This window comes from Mobula birostris, chromosome 6, assembly GCF_030028105.1.
Source record: "Mobula birostris isolate sMobBir1 chromosome 6, sMobBir1.hap1, whole genome shotgun sequence".
Lineage (NCBI taxonomy): Eukaryota > Metazoa > Chordata > Chondrichthyes > Myliobatiformes > Myliobatidae > Mobula > Mobula birostris.
Window position 1 is genome coordinate 120,241,115 of NC_092375.1, and position 17,002 is coordinate 120,258,116.

The 17,002-nt window shown below is 39.1% G+C and overlaps 2 protein-coding genes across 7 annotated transcripts in view; one reads left to right on the plus strand and one right to left on the minus strand.

Annotated features, from left to right (window-relative positions):
• The window catches only part of LOC140199329 (endoribonuclease YbeY-like), a 46,076-nt gene that overhangs the window by 3,500 nt on the left and 25,574 nt on the right, over positions 1-17,002 (plus strand). For 2 of the 6 annotated variants that reach the window (XR_011886400.1, XM_072261183.1), the window contains exon 4: positions 8,898-8,996. Coding sequence is in view for 5 of the 6 variants with exons in the window: in XM_072261183.1 (XP_072117284.1) it covers positions 8,898-8,984 (87 nt within the window). In the remaining variant the exon portion in view is untranslated. Of the gene's footprint in view, positions 1-1,477; positions 1,533-8,897; positions 10,773-12,227; positions 12,257-17,002 lie in introns of those variants that run through there. The other 4 variants (XM_072261185.1, XM_072261186.1, XM_072261184.1 and 1 more) reach the window with 4 other exon arrangements.
• Positions 584-17,002, minus strand: part of c6h21orf58 (chromosome 6 C21orf58 homolog) — a 207,370-nt gene continuing 190,951 nt past the window's right edge. The window contains exon 10 of the mRNA XM_072261181.1: positions 584-3,021. The gene's annotated coding sequence lies outside the window, so the exon portion shown is untranslated. The remainder of the gene's footprint in view (positions 3,022-17,002) is intronic.

Consider the following 17,002-nt stretch of genomic DNA (forward strand, 5'->3'; position numbering starts at 1 on the left):
TGGAGGGCGGAGAGCAGCTTCTGGGGAGAGGGTGGGAAGGCCTTGCTGATGATTTAAAACGTCAACAGTTCCTTTCCTCCACAGATGCTGCTCAACCTGCTGAGTTTCTCCAGCAGATTGTTTGGTGCTCCAGATTCCACCATATCTGTCTCCATGTCATCATTCAAATCTTATGTTAAAATGTTTAAAACATTACCCTGCCCACAAATATGCTACTGTGTTGTCATCCAACCTGAAAAACTGAAGTGATTTTCTAGTTCCTAGGATAGTGTCCTTGTATGAATTATCTCCCTTTAAAATTTCTCTACTGAACAGAGGATCTGTTATATTCTTCCAGGTGGATAATGTAAATTCTATTTTATTTACAATAAATCCTTTGCTGTGGATCTGAGGAAGATTCAAAATTAATATTTAATGTATTTGTTTTAAATCAGTAAAACACTTTTTTAAATTTATTTTTATTGAAGGAATGACACAATACAAAATATATAATGGATTACATTTTCCTCCATTTTGCTTTAGTATCGTACCCCCAAAACAAACCTCCCCCCACCCGCCCTCCCTGAACATATCATGGCAGCTAATATAGTTACAACACAACAATTCACAAATACAAGTACGGACATTTCACAACCATACCCCCCACACAACTTCAAGATGATGGCTCACACACATCTGCAACATGTCAGATGATCCAAAATACACTCATCAACCATCCTGTGAGGTAAATTATAAGCGTGTTAAATGGGAGGTAACTTTCCAAGTACAATCAAATGCCCTCAACTAGTAGGTAATTCCTTAAGACTCCCAAAATATAAGAAAGGTCCCCATTTCGAATAGAACTTTTTCACAGACCCCCTCAAAGTGAATTTAATCTTTTCTAATTTCAGAAAAAACATTACATCTTCTAACCAAGCAGCAGCAGTTGGGGGAGTGGCAGATTTCCAAACCAGCAAAATTCTCCTACGGGCCAATAGCGATGTAAATGCAATGATATCCGACTGGCTTGCATTTAAACCCAAATCATCATCTGCCACACCAAATACAGCTATAAGCGGGCAAGGTCTCAGTGTCACCCCCAAAACCTCACTGATAATTTTAAAAACCAGTGCCCAATAGTCATCAAGCCGAGGGCTTGACCAAAATGCATGTACTAAACCAGCCGGAGAGAAGGAACACCTGTCACAGCCAGCGTCTGTCCCAGGGTATATGTCTGCAAGTCTGGCTTTACTTAAATGTACCCTGTGTAAAACTTTAAATTGTATGAGCCCCAGTCTAGCACATGATGATGAGAAATGAACCCTATTCAATACTTTTGCCCAATATTCCTCCGCCAGATCCATACCGAGGTCATCCTCCCACCTACTCTTAATTTTGTTTAGATCTTGAACTCCCAAAAACATCAGCTGAGAGTATAGTTCAGAGATCAGCCCTTTATTGTTAAAGCTAAGAGTGAATTTTTCCCATAACATAACAGGTGGTAGAACAGGAAAAGAAGAAACTTCTTCCTTGACAAAGTGGCGAATCTGCAGGTATTTAAAAAAATTATTATGCGGAAGGCCATATTTACCGCGCAGGTTATCAAAACTATCAAATATGTTATCAGTATACAAATCCTTAATGCGCATAAGACTGTTCAAACCCCATTGTGTGAAAGCTGAATGGAATGTGGAGGGAGGAAATAAATGGTTTTTATGAATGGGGCCCAAAACTGAAGCTGATATGAACTTATAGTGGCAGCGAAATTGATTAAAAATTTTGAGGGTGGAGAGCACGACCAGGTTAGATGTGAATTGAGAGGATTTCAATGTTAAGGAAGAATACACCAAAGCTGGGAGAGACGAGGAGTGGCAAGACCGTGACTCAAGCAGGCACCAGATTATATCTGGCCGGTGAAGCCAAAATAATACTTTTTGAATGTTCGATGCCCAGTAATAATGAATAAAGCTGGGAAGACCCATTCCACCTACGTCACGACCTCTTTGGAGAGTGTGCTTATTAACCCTTGGGACCTTATTTTCCCAAATAAAGGAGGTTATAGCTTGCTCGACTGATTTAAAAAATAACTTAGATAAGAAAACTGGCAAACACTGAAACAAATAGAGAAATCTAGGAAGTATAGTCATTTTCACTGACTGAATTCTCCCAGCTATAGTAAGGGGTAAACTGCGCCATCTCTTGAAATCAGCCTTCATTTGGCTAACCTCAGGCCTGTAGTTAGCTTCAAACAGAGATGTAAAAGAGCGAGTAATATGTATTCCTAGGTATACAAAACCATCTTGAGATAAAGGGAAGGGCAAGGATTCCTGTCGGATCTGTAGGGCCAAGTTATTAATGGGAAAGCATTTGCTTTTTTGAAAGTTCAGTTTATAGCCAGAGAAGGCTCCAAATTGACCTAATAATGACACAATAGCAGGACTACTACCTACAGGGTCGCTAACGTAAAGTAAGAGGTCATCAGCATATAGGGAAACACGGTGTTCCATGGCCCCTCTTCTACACCTTGAAATAATGTAGTTGACTCCTAAGTGCAATAGAAAGAGGCTCAATTGCAATTGCAATAAGAAGAGGGGACAATGGGCAGCCTTGGCGAGTGCCACGTGTTAATGGGAAATAATCGAAAATAATTTGTCTGTATACATGCTAAAGACGAGTGGTATAATAGCTTAACCCAAGCTATAAATATTCTGCCAAATCCAAATTTCTCCAAAACACTAAACAAGTATACCCATTCCACTCTATCAAATGCCTTCTCTGCGTCCAAGGAGATAACAACCTCTGGACTTGGAGAATCACTGGGTGAATAAACCACATCAGCCAGTCGACGGATATTAAAAAAAGAATAGTGATTTTTAATAAAACCTGTTTGATCATCTGAAATTATCTTGGGAAGGGGACGTTCTAAACGACATGCAAGCACTTTAGCCAAAATGTTCACATCTACATTCAAAAGTGAGATGGGGCGATTGATCCACATTGAGTCAGGTCCTTGTCCTTTTTAAGAAGTAGTGAAATAGCTGCCTGTGAAAGAGAGGGGGGTAAGAAGCCGTTCTCCAAAGATTCCTGAAACACTTCTAGAAGGACCGGTATGAGCTTATCCTTAAATTTCTTATAAAATTCTATTGGATAACCATAAGGACCTGGGGACTTACCACTCTGCATAGCCATAATGGCATTATTAATCTCTTCCTGCCCAAGAGCCCGATCTAGGTTCTCCACCTCCTCTGGTTCAAGAGTTGGTATTTCCAAATTATCTAAAAAAAGTTCCATATTTGTTTTATCTGAGGGGAACTCTGAGGCATACAGAGAGGAATAAAAAGTTGCAAAGATGTTATTAATCTCTTTTGGATCGCTTGTCAAGTTCTGGTGTGTGTCTCTTATCTGGGGAATAAGTCGTGATGCAGCTTGATATTTCAACTGATGAGCCATAAGCCGGCTCGCCTTGTCAGCATATTCATAATAGAGGCCACGTGTCTTAAGAATTAATTGTTCTGATAGGTTTGTAGGTAGAAGATTAAACTTTGCTTGCAAATCAACCTGGCTTTTATATAATTCCGCAGTGGATGCCTCAGAGTATTTTTTATCCAGGTCCAAAATAGATTGCAGTAACACTTGCATTTCCTTCCTATGCTCTTTATTGGCATGTGAAGTATAAGATATTATTTGACCCCTCAAGTAAGCTTTTAAAGTTTCCCAAAGTAAAGAGTACGATACCGACTCAGTTTTGTTAGTCTCGAAGAATGTGTCAATGTTAGCCGATATATAACTACAAAATTTCTCATTAGAAAAAAAAAGGGGTTAAGTCTCCACAGAGGCCGTTCCTTAACGTTTAAAGGAAAACATAGGTCCAGTTTCACGAGCGAGTGATCAGATATAACTATAGCAGTGTATTCAATTTGTCTAATCATTGGTATCAAGGAGTTATCTATAAAGAAATAGTCCAGCCTGGAATAGGAGTGGTGAACATGAGAGAAGAAAGAGAGTTGCCTAACTGATGGATTCAAAAATCTCCAAGGATCCATATAACCATTTTGTTGCATAAACATCGAGAAGGCCTTTGCCATACCAGAAAATGTTCCCCTAGGGCAAGACCTATCAAGCAGTGAGTCAGTTGCACAGTTCAAATCTCCGGAAAAGATTAGTTTATGTGTATTCAGTTTAGGTATTAATGACAAAACCTTATTTGCAAATTGGATGTCGTCCCAATTAGGAGCATAAACATTTACCAAAATAACAGGTATCTGAAAGAGAAAACCAGAGACTATAATAAAGTGACCATTAGGGTCACTGATTACATCAGATGGTGTGAACTGCATTCTTTTGGTGATTAATATTGCCACCCCCCTGGACCTACTATTAAATCTGACTAATGAAAAACCTGACTAATCTATGCTTTACGAAGTCTATTATGGTCCTCCACTCTTAAATGTGTCTTTTGTAGAAATGGTATATCTGCTTCTAATTGTTTCAAATGAGAGATAACTTTAGCTCTTTTAACCGTACCACTGAGCCCCTTTACATTCCAAGAAATAAACCTCACAGGGTGGCCTCCATCAGCAGCACTCACGTTAACCATATCAAAAGGCACACAGGGCCTACAATCCAAAACAGTGCAAGGGTATAAGTTGCACACAATAACGCACAATGAAAAGAAAGTCTGATCAATCCGTAACACACAAAAGAATAAACTGCCATGGTAATCCCTCAAAACACTCCCCCCACCCCTTTACACAAACAACAAAAAAACCCAATTACCCCTGAAACCTAGAACTACCTCCCCAATTGAGGATGATCGCAGGCAGTACCCAACAAAAAACTTCCAAGGCGTTCCCCATACAGCCCAATTTTCAATCTAATCTCGGGTGGCTCCCCTCCTTAACATTTATCCTATCACTTATAGTACCTTTAATATAACATATAGGCTAAAGATGACACAGGTGACGCTAAGCATTAAAAACAAAAAAAACACACTGGGCAACTTAAACACCCGAGATACAAATCCCAAATATTTACACTTTGCTGGTTGAAAGTTTTTGTTAATCAGTTTCGGCAGCATAGCAGTTCAACCCGATCGCGTTCCACAAATTAATCTGGACAAAATGAACAAAGAAGTGGATTATGAAAATTAAGAGTTTGCCTCGGCATGAGGCCCCTTCCATGCTGCATGAATAACCTTTAAAAAAAGTCATTGCTCTTCTCATTCTTCTTCTCCCCAGCGCGAATGGTAAAACTCTTTGGCCGCCTCTGGTGTATGGAAATAATGCTTTTTACCTTCATGCATGACCTGGAGCTGGGCAGGATACAAGAGGCCAAACCTGACCCCTTTCCCGTAAAGCAGGGATTTCACCTCCTTGAAAGCTGCTCGTTTTCTCCCCAGCTCCGCACTAAAACCTTCATAAAAAAACATGCGGTGTCCGTGGAAATACAGCTCCTGCTTCCGTCTATTGATGATGCGTTGCTTATCTTGAAAGGAACTTTCTTGGTCTCGTTTGCTTGGCTCCAGAGGCACCGGATGGTTTATGTCCGACTCGGTGAGCACGCGAAAGTACGACAGGACTTGGGAAAAAATTTGTCCCCAGCACTTCGTCAAAAAACTCGGTCATAAATTTAACAGGGTCCGAACCTTCCAAATTTTCAGGAATGCCGACCACTCTCAATTTGGATCTCCGCGACTGATTTTCGAGGTCATCTAGCTTTCCCTTCAGAAACGCGTTTTCGCTCTGCAACGCTGCAATGACGGCTTCGGCGCGCACCAGTCGGTCACTGTAATCATTCAGGCCGTCTTCAATCTCATGAATGCGTTCGTCGTGTGACTCGTAAGAAGACATAATTTGTTCCATGGCAGCATTCACTGGTGATAAAGCATCTTCAAGTTCTGTTTTTAGGGCAGAATGCACTGCTTGCGTCATGTCAGCAATAAGTACTAAACGAAGCCTCTCCAAGTCATCGGGTAGGGCAGGTCCGGGTCCAGCTCCAGCAGCGTGCATCGGCGCCATTACTGTAACATCCGCCTTCTTGCTCGAGGCTTCGCTATCTTTTTCCCCAGTTTTACTTCGAAGGTACATTCTACTTGCCATTTCAATGTCCAGCTATGTCCCACGTTATTCACAATGGTCAATATTCAGTTATCTTGAGCATACGGCAAAGATAAACAGGTAGATTTTCAATAAAAGTCGGGAGCCACACCCACATGCACCGACTCACTCCATACTCGAACCCGGAAGTCAAACACCTCTCAACGTTTCTGCTTTAGCTGCAGACTCAAAGTAAGGAGAACTTCAGAATCCCTGCAGTAGATCCATCATTATCAATGAACCAGACACCAGATAGGTTTTATTCTGATATTGATCAAAGTGCAAATAGAAATGAGCACCAAGTTGTGAGTGTGTGATCTAAAAAGGGAGTGTAGGGTGGTGAGAATTAATTTTCAGGAGTCTCTAATGCTGCAATCGAGTTCTCTATTTTGGTTTCATCAAATCTAAATAGAAAAATAAAATAATATTGATCAAAGAATATAAAGGATTATGTTTATGAGGAGCAATAAAAGAATGTTCAGAAGGGTGTTGCCTTACACAGAAAACTTAGACCTCTTACTACCTCAGGACATATTAGTTCACTTAACATCCAATCAGTGAAGAGATCTTGAAAGACAATTGGTGGAAAAAGTGTAGCAACCAACCTAAACATTAGTGATAAAAATGACTTGGTTGTCTTTTTAAGAGTATTAGTTGAGGCATAAGTAAAGGCTAGCTGGTTGGGAGAACATCCTGGCAAGTATCTAAGTAACCTCACGTAACTTTTAAAGTTTCCTTACAGAAACTTTATGGTGGAGCACTCATGCAATATGCAGTCTTGATCATCTGCTCAGAGCTGGAGTGCAGCCTCTCTGTATACTGGTTGACCCCAGGTTACAAATGCCCAACTTGTAGACACACAAACAAATCAGTGTGATATTTTAAAATTGAAATGCCTGATGTACATGCACACATTAGTTCCCATGAGCAGCATAACTAGTTTTTCCCCTTTCTTTCTCTCACCATTTTTAGTAATTCTTCTTTCTATGTGCTTTAAGTGTCAGTCATCACGTTACTCTGGAATTAAGGTTACTGCTTCGAGTGACTTTGTGTACTTTCCAATTTATGGCCAAAGTTGACTTACAGATGTCTGTAGAAATGGAAGCCATTCAATAACCAGGAATGACCTGTAGGCATTCCAGTCTAATTTCAGTACCTTAGGTTGCAGAGATGACTCAGAATGACTTGCATTTGCAACTAGAAATTGACTAACAGCAGTGACCTAATACCCCAATACCAATCCCAATCTTTGGTCCAGTGAAACATCAGAACTGCACTACCCCCCCCCCCCAACACACACAGAGAAATGGTTAAGATAAATGCATGACTTTACATGGCAACTTCTCAATAAATGGTAACCACAAGAGATGCTGGAAATCCAGAGTAACACACACAAGGTGCTGGAGGAACTCAGCAGGTTGGGCCACATCAATGGAGACGAATAGAGTTGACAATTCGGGGAGTTCTTCAGCATTTTGTGTGTGCTTCTCAGTAAATAAGCAATGATTTGTATAGAAAGTTGACAGGCAGTTTGTCCTAGATCTATAAGGAATAGTTCACTTCAAAACACAAGTGGAATTCTGTGCAAGTATAACTGTGTACTAAGAATGGCCAGTCTTGAGACAGTGTCTTTGTACCATAGATCTTAGCATTGTGTACAATGGTTTTGAAATCTGAAAAATTCTCACAAATGTTGATAACAAGCTTGTTCCTAACTAGTTTAGTCATAACTTGAAAAAAAGCATGTCTTAATCCGAACCTGTTGCAACTTCGCAACCATTCTGTTCTGTGGTACCAATACATGTGGGCCACCAGATAAAATAACTGGATTCTTTCTATGGCCCTAAGCTCTCTGAACTTGTTCAGACTGCTCAAACACATTTCACGTTGTGTGTACTTCAGAGATAACCACCATGACACCTAACTGTTTCATGAAAAGGAAGCATGATAAGTGCCTGTTGTGTCCCAAAGTACTTAACAACTAAAGCATTATACATACAAGAGATTCTGGTGATGCTGGAAACCCAGAGCGACGCACACAAAATGCTGGAGGAATTCAGCTGGTCAGGCAGCATCTATGGAAGTTGGTGAACAGTCAACATTTCAGACCGAGACCTTTCATCAGGACTGGAAAGGAAGGGGAAAGATGCCAGAATAAAAAGGAGGACAAACTAGAAGGTGATGAAGCTAGGTGGTTGGGGGGGGGGCAGGATGAAGTAAGAAGCTGGGAGGTGATAGGTAAAAAAGGCAAAGGGCTGGAGAAGAAGGAATCTGATAGGATAGGAGAGTAGACCGTAGGAGAAAGGAAAGGAGGTGGGGCTCCAGGGGGAAGTGATAGGCAGGTGAGCAGAAGAGGTAAGAGGCGAGAGTGAGGAAATGAAGAACAAAGGAGGAGGGAAAAAAACAGGAGGAGTTTTCCCAGGAATGATGCGTGGCCATCTTAGTGAGTCTGGGTGAGCACATGGTCGAAGGGCAGCAGAAATCACAGGGAGCACTGAGAGACAGTCTCACTGAACTCCCATTGAAGAGAAGATTTAAACACCTTCAGGGTAGGCATTAGCTAAAGCATTAGCTTTGAAATGTGATCACTCTTGCTTTGTAACAAATACAGTAATCAAATGTGATCACCAAAGCATTGAATTTGGGTTAAGGAAGATAAGACCTGGAATATGCCTCAAGTCCTTCAGCCTCTGTGATCAACTACACCAAATTCTTAAGTCAATTCTGAAATTTCTTCTAATGTCATTGAATTTCATTGAATATGCATGTGTGTATTGAGATGGTGATAAATTCTGATTCTTTCCAATGTTTTGTTTTCCTCAGATGTTCCAGAGAGAATCCAACACCCTTCAATTGTTTAATAGACTCACTGGGTCTAATCTTCAGCCACTAACCCAGAACAGCTTCTAACCACAATAGCAGGTAGAACAGCTAGGTATCACTTGAGTTTTAGTGCTATGAATAATGGGCTGTCTCTGTCAAAAAATAAATAGTGTGTATTTTTGGATTATGAAAGAATTTCTTTGTGCTATGCAAATTATGAATATTTTTGGATTTTTATTTGTTTGTTATTTTCAAGAAAAGTCATCCATGTTAAAGTTCAAGGTGGATTGGATGGAGAGTAAAGCAAATCTTCTTCTTGCCCTATCTATTGTGTAGTGCAAGAGGGCCTTTTAAATTCAAAGTTTACAGTATTATTTGGTAAGTCAAGGTAACACACCAGCCCTCATCAAGGGATCAGAGTGGAAAGAGCGAACAATTTCAAGTTCTTTGGTGTCAACACCTTTGAGGATCTAACCTGGGCCCAACATAATGATGCAATTACAGAGAAGGCACGGCAGTGGCTATATCGCATTAGGAGTTTGAGGAGACTTGGTATGTCACCAAAGACACTCAAAAATTTCTACTGATGTACCATGGAGGGCATTCTAGCTGGTTGCATCACCATTTGCTATTGAGGAGCCACTGCACAGGATTGGAAAAAGCTGTAAACTCAGCCAGCTTCATCGTGGGCACTGGCATCCCCAGCATCCAGGACACCTTCAAAAGACGGTGCCTCACAAAGGCGGCATCCAGTATGAAGGACCCCCATCACCCGGCTCATGGCCTCTTCTCAGTGCTGCCATCAGGGAGGTGGTACAGGAGCCTGAAGACACACACTCAATATTTCAGGAACAACTTCCTCCCCTCTGCCATCAAATTTCTGAATGGACAATGAACTTGTGAACACTTCCTCATATTTCCCCCTCTCTTTTTGCACTACTTATTTAATTTAGTTTTTTATATTCTTATATTGTAATATAGTGCTTTTATTACTAGGTATTGCGATGCACTGCTGCCGCAGAACAGCAAATTTCACAGCATACTGTATGCAGGTGTTTTTTCATTCCCACTGCAACCATCCTTTCTTCATTAAGTGACATTACCCATGAGTTCCTGCATCCATTCCTGCCTCCGTAAATGGTTTTTGTTAGTTAGATCCTACCTTCAACAAATAGGTTGGGACATTTCAAATAAACTATATTTATCTGAAATTTAAAAGTATATAATTTCACATGTAATATAATATTCCATAACTCTAGAAATTAACCTCTACCTCAGACAAATGAAGTTATTTTTATTAATGATTAATGGAATGCAGATTAGTGGAATGGAACAATAACTCCAGATTTATTGCTTGTCTCTGGTCATGGGCCTCTGCATTCTCATGATTTGAAACAATTGGGTGATGTGCAGGTTTTAGGTTTCTTTTCCTATATGACAATAGCCAACAAAAAAATATATATTTTTGTATAAAATTCCAGCAGCCTCGTTGTCAATTTTTCCCACACCAAGTTTTTTTCCAGAATTTTTAAAGCTGAAATCAAATGCTCAAATTGCCATAGTGGATTTGAACTTTTGTTTCCTATTTTATTTATCCAGGGAAACACATAACAGGCCAACCCCAACAACCACTACTTCCATTGCAGTCAGTTTTCCATGAGTATCCTGGATGCAATGTTATAAAATTGAATCCAAAAATATAAAGCACCTTTCAAACATGAAAAGATTTTATTCCCCATGTATAGCACTGGCAGCTTTTAAAGGCCGTAAAATAATAATGATTTGAAAAAGTACATATGCAGTTCTACAACTTGCTGTACAAAAATGAAGATCTGTTAATAAACATTTAATGTGACTTGTTAGGTGTGTAAATTGTGAACTCTGTTCATGTAGTTGTGATGCAGCTGTATTGGAGGGGAATTTACTGGACCAGGGAATTTTAGCTACAAGAGAAGGAAAGACCTGTTTGGGAAGGAGAGATCTTTTTGGAATAGAAAAACTTCGTTCCGGTGATGTTATCGTTCAGAATGGCAGCTTAGATCAATAGCTTCTCTGGAAAAACGCATATTTTGCCCCGTTAATCCATCAAATATCTTTCGAAAATATCTGAATTGATAAGGGGGTCAAGAATGGGGGAAAAGAATGGAGATTAAAAAAGCACCACTGCGGAGCCTATGGAAGAGAGAGGTACAACGCGCGGCTGTCCTGCATGTGCGTGTGGCGGCGAAGCTGACGCGGGGCCTCGTTCAGGCGAAGCGGCAAATAAAGGGTTTTGGAAGAGATAAGGGAAGTCCAACTCAGTGATATAAAGTCAGAGCTCGCCAACGTCAATCAGAAAATAGTGGTGGCAGAGACTCAAATTGAGATGGTGGAAGATCGCGTGCAAGACGTGGAACAGATACTAAGTAAGATGATAAAAATATTAAATCAACAGGAAAGTAAATTGCTTGACCAGGAGAGAAGATCGCGACGGAAAAATATCAGGATTTATAATGTTCCCGAGGGAGCGGAGGGATTGTCAATGATGGAATTTGTAGACAAGTTGCTGCGGGAAGCGCTGGAGATTCCCCCCACTATGGAGATTGAAATTGAGAGGACCGCGGCCTCCCGGAGACGGAGAAAGTAAACCGCGCTCAATAGTACTTAGATTCCTTCGATTCAAGAGCAAGGCGGAGATTCTATGAAGGGACTGGGGTAATAAGAGGGTGTTTTGGAACAGGAAGTTAATATACTTCGATCATGATTACCCCCCGGCGGTCCTACAGAAACGGAAGGAATATTCCGAAGCGAAACGAATATTAAAGCAAGAAGAGATTAAATTCCAAACCCCGTACCCTGCTAATCTGAGGGTATTTTACCAAAAAGGAATACGACTATATCAGACGTTGGAAGAGACAACTAGAGACATGAAGAACAGAGGACCGCCCATTAGCGTGGTCAAACCAAGGGAAAGTCTGGCTGAGCAGTTATCCCGATCTGCTTGGGAAATAGTAAGAGAACGTAGAAAGCAGGGGACGGGAACAGGACGAGAGAAGGATATTAGGAATAGACTGAGTTCTCCGAGGGCAGCCCTCACCTCCTTCAGAAGAGCCATAAGGTTTGGCAAACTTTAAAAGTGCTGATAAACTAAATGGAAGCAAAAATAAACGGTGATATACCTATCTCGAGAAATACGTATTATAATGTGGATTTTATATTACTCAATTTTTAAAAATTCATTTATTCATTCCTTCCCCCCCCCCCACCTAAATGAGAATATATACATGAGAGGAATACACAGGGAAATCATTTCTGTGTAATGGATATAGTTTTTTTTACTTACTTTTATAGGTACTGCAACAGGGGCCCTCAGCTCACAGGTAGGAGGGGCTATCCCCCATGGCTAGACTTTTCTAGCCCAACCCAGGGTCATCTAGAGACCCCAGCCTTGGAATCACACATTCGTTACCTTTTTTTAATTATTCGCGTTTCTTCGCTCTTATTTGTTCAGGAAGTAGATCGATTGTTATATTCTGCAAATTTCAATGATATACTAACAGATAAATACACATTACTAAGGACAAAGTAAAATTCATTTCTTTTAATGTCAATGGGCTGTTGAATCCAGTCAAACACAGTAAAATTCCATCCAAAATGAAAAAAGAACAAGCCCATGTAGTATATTTACAGGAAACTCACTTAAGTGACAATGAGCATGGAAAATAAAAAACTAATTTGTTTTTCTCCTCATATAAATCAGGACATAAAAGAGGAGATGCTAATCTCATCTCAAGCAAGCTAAATTTTGAAAAAGTATTCGAAATGGGAGATAAGGAGGGCAGATATATTCTGGTAACGGGGACTATAGATGGAAATCAGTTACTTTATTGAATATATACTCCTGCCCAGGAAGTGATATTAGTTCCTTCCAGAAAATTACTAATATTATGGTAACGGAAACAGAAGGTCTCTTGATACGTGGGGGAGACTTAAATTTACAATTACAACCAAAGTTAGACTCTTCCAATAGAAAAAGTTACGAAACAAAGTCCTTACGTAAGAAAGTTAACAATCTTTTTGGGGATGTTGGTCTAATTGATATATGGAGGGACCTTTTCCCCGACAGAAGGGATTACACTCATTATTCTGCCCCCCACTCGGTATATACAAGAATAGACTATTTCATAACATTTGGAAAAGAGACAAAATAATCTCCTGTGGAATTGGGACAATAGATGTAAGTGACCATGCACCTATATATTTATCTGTTGATTTTGACCTACAACCGAAGAATACTATTTGGAAACTAAATTCAAGTCTACTCAATGATCCCTATTTTAAGGAACAAATTAAAAAAGAAATTGGTCTTTACTTAGAATTCAATGATAATGGAGAGGTTTCTCCTCCCAGTCTATGGGAAACTCTGAAGGCTGTCTTAAGAGGGAAAATTATAGCAATATCCTCATATAAGAAAAAAATAAGGAAGAAAACAGAGGAATTACAAAATAAGCTGAAGCAACTAGAAAAAAAACAAATTGAGTTTGGCATAGGATATACCAGAGGAAATTTTTTAAATTAGGAATGAAATTAATAGTTTGGCTACACAAGAAATTAGAAAAAAAATTAATGTTTCTGAAACAGACACTATGAAAGTGGATCTAAATCTATGAAAATACTGGCATGGAAACTGAAAAAAAAATAGCAGAAAACACAATTCACAGAATAAGGGATCCAAGAACAAAAGTGATAAAAAAATAAGCTAAGTGAAATTCAAGAAGCTTTTGAAATGTTTTACAAAACTCTATATTCTAAAGTTCCGGGGGAAGCATAACCCAAAATGACACCTTCCTGAATTCTTTAGAGTTACCCACTTTAAGCAAAGAACAGAATAGAACAATGACTGCGGACATAACTGAAGCTGAACTAAAAACTGCAATTAGTAGGCTTAAATTAAGCAAGTCGCCAGGATCAGATGGATATACGGCAGAGTGGTATAAAGAGTTTAGAAGTGAGTTAATTCCTATTTTACTCCCCACACTGAACTGCGCCCTAAGAAAGGCGCAAATGCCACCCAACTGGAAGGAGGCGATAATCTCTGCTATACCGAAAGAAGGCAAGGATAAAATGGAATGTGGGTCATTTAGACCAATATCTGTTCATAATGTGGATTATAGAATATTTACCTCCATCATGGCCAAATGATTAGGAGAGTTTCTAACCACACTGATACATAATAATCAGACAGGTTTTATACAACAACGCCAAACACAAGACAATATACGAAGGACACTTCACATTATGGATCATATAAAAAATGAAATTGAAGCAATAGTGATAAGCATGGACGCTGAAAAGGCATTTGATTAGGTTAATTGGAATTTTCTTTACAGAGTTTTACATAGATTTAGTCTACATAACACAATTATTAAAACTATACAGGCACTATATGAAAATCCTACTGCCAGGATTAAAATCAATGGGTATTTATCTAATAGTTTTACCCTAGAAAGGGGCACAAGACAGGGTTGTGCATGGTCACCGTTACTCTTCGCATTATATCTGGAACCATTAGCTCAATACATCAGACAAGATGAAGATATCAAAGGAATTACTATTAAAATGACAGAGCATAAATTGGCCTGTTATGTGGATGACATTTTGATCTATCTAGGGCAACCAACATACTCTGTATCTAAATTGATGCAATCCTGAACAATATGGCCAATTATCAGGATACAAGATCAATATAGATAAAACCCAACTACTTTCATATAACTGTAGCCCACCAAGAGAAATTGAAAGTAGATATCCTTGGGCATGGCAAACAGAGTCCGTCAAATATTTGGGCATCATTATGCCAAAAGATTTGGCAAAATTATCAGAATGCAATTATCAGCCTATATATAAAAAAAATAAGGAAGATATAACAAGATGGAACCTAATTCCTTTTCTTGGTCTCCGTTCAAGGATTGAATCTATTAAAATGAATATACTGCCCAGACTACTATATCTCTTTCAGACCCTACCAATAGAGATGAACTAAAATCAATTCAATGAATGGAACAAGATGCTATCAAGATATATATGGCAAGGTGAAACGCCTAGGGTTTGTCTCAAAACTTTGCAATTAGCCAAGGAAAAGGAGGGATGGATCCTACCTTCTCTTAGAGATTACTATTTTGCAGCACAGTTGAGAGCCATGATATGCTGGTGCAACCCATCATGTGACACTCAATGGAAAAACATTGAGGAGAGGACACTTTCCATCCCATACAGGCAATTTTGGCTGATAACAACCTACAAGGTTTTATAAATAATATTGACAACCCACGGGTGAAATGGACTCTTAAAATATGAAAAACTATTATAAAAGAATATAAACTGGAGAGAGACATTGCAATTCTTAAATAGTAGGCATATGACTCGAATTTTATGCCGAATAAACTGGATGCTAGATTTAAGGACTGGACAGCTAAAGGAATAACAGCTATTTGCAATATAATGAAAGAAGGAACACTTTTCAGTTTTGAAATGCTCAAAGAGAAACACTTATTAGAAAAACAAGACTTTTACTGGTATTTACAGATGCGACAGTATGTTAATAGGAGGGTTAAAAATGTAACCAAGGCAAGTACATGTCTGATAGAGCTATTTAGAAAAGCATATAATTCAGACAATGGTAGTAGAATAATTTCAAGCGTGTATAAGGGTTTGTCAAATCTTTCACATTCGACTTCATACATTAAAACAAAATGGGAGAAGGAAGGAGGGATAATAATATCTGAGGAAGACTGGACAATAATATGGAGGTATCAATGGAAGTATACCAGTTCACAGAAATGGAAGGAGTTCGGGTGGAAAAACTTGATAAGATATTTTATTACACCCTCTCAGAAATCCCATTATGATAGTAACCTCCCTGTTTGCTGGAGAAATTGTGGAAATCAAAATGCAAACTATTATCATATTTTTTGGGAATGCCCCGTTATCAAAGACTATTGGAGTGGGATACATAATGCCCTACAAGACATCTTTAAATGTGAAATACCCTTAGAGAGTAAGACCATATATTTTGGGTATATACCTCAAGAATAGTTGAAAAGAGATAAATATTTAATGAATGTACTGCTGGTGGCTGGTAAAAAGACCCTTACCAGGAAATGGTTATCACAGGAGAGCCCAACTTTAAATGTATAGATGGAAATTCCAATGGACATTTACAAAATGGAGAAGATAACAGCATCTGTTAATCATAAGTTGGAACAATTTTATTCATACTGGAAAAAATGGTTTAACTGCATAACACCTCATAGGCCTGATTTTATTCTCACAAGTCAATGAATATGTTGTAAAAAAAAGATCGCTCCCTACTCTGTACATAGTTTTCTTCTTTCGATTGTTCTTTCTTTCTTCTCCTTTCTATAAGTGTATACCTCAGATAAATATTATGTGATTTGTGACAAATATGATTATATGATATATATGTACAGTATCTGAAATACATCTTATGGAGATGTTTGATGATGAAATTCAATAAAAAATAAATTACAAAAAAAGGAATAGAAAAACTTTGAGAATATTTAATTTTAGCTTATAACATTAATGAGGGGCCTGGATAACATGGATTATTTATTATTAAAGAGATCATTGAAGGGTTTTTTGATTATTTTGCTCCTACGGTTGGACCATAAGAGACAGGAGCAGAATGAGGCCATTTGACCCTTTAAGTCTGCTTTGCCATTCCATCATGGATGATTTATTGTCCCTCTTAACCCCATTCTCTTGCCTTCTCCCCGGAACCTTTGAAGTCCTTGCTAATCAAGAGCCTATGAACCTCTGCTTTAAGTGTGCCCAGTGACTTGGCCTCCATTGCTGTCTGTGGCAATGAATTTGCAGATTCACCACCCTCTGACTAAAGAAATACCTCCTCATCTCTATTCTAAAGGGCTATCCTATTTTTGGTTCTAGACTCTCCCACTATAGAAACCATCCTCTTCACCTCCACTGGTTACTGTGTGTCTGCTATTCACCGTCTGTAAGCATGATCAAAGCAGCAGCTTAAAATGTACTTGAATATTTTATACCCTGTCAGGGCACAGATTAGCAACTGGGAGTTGGGATTAGGC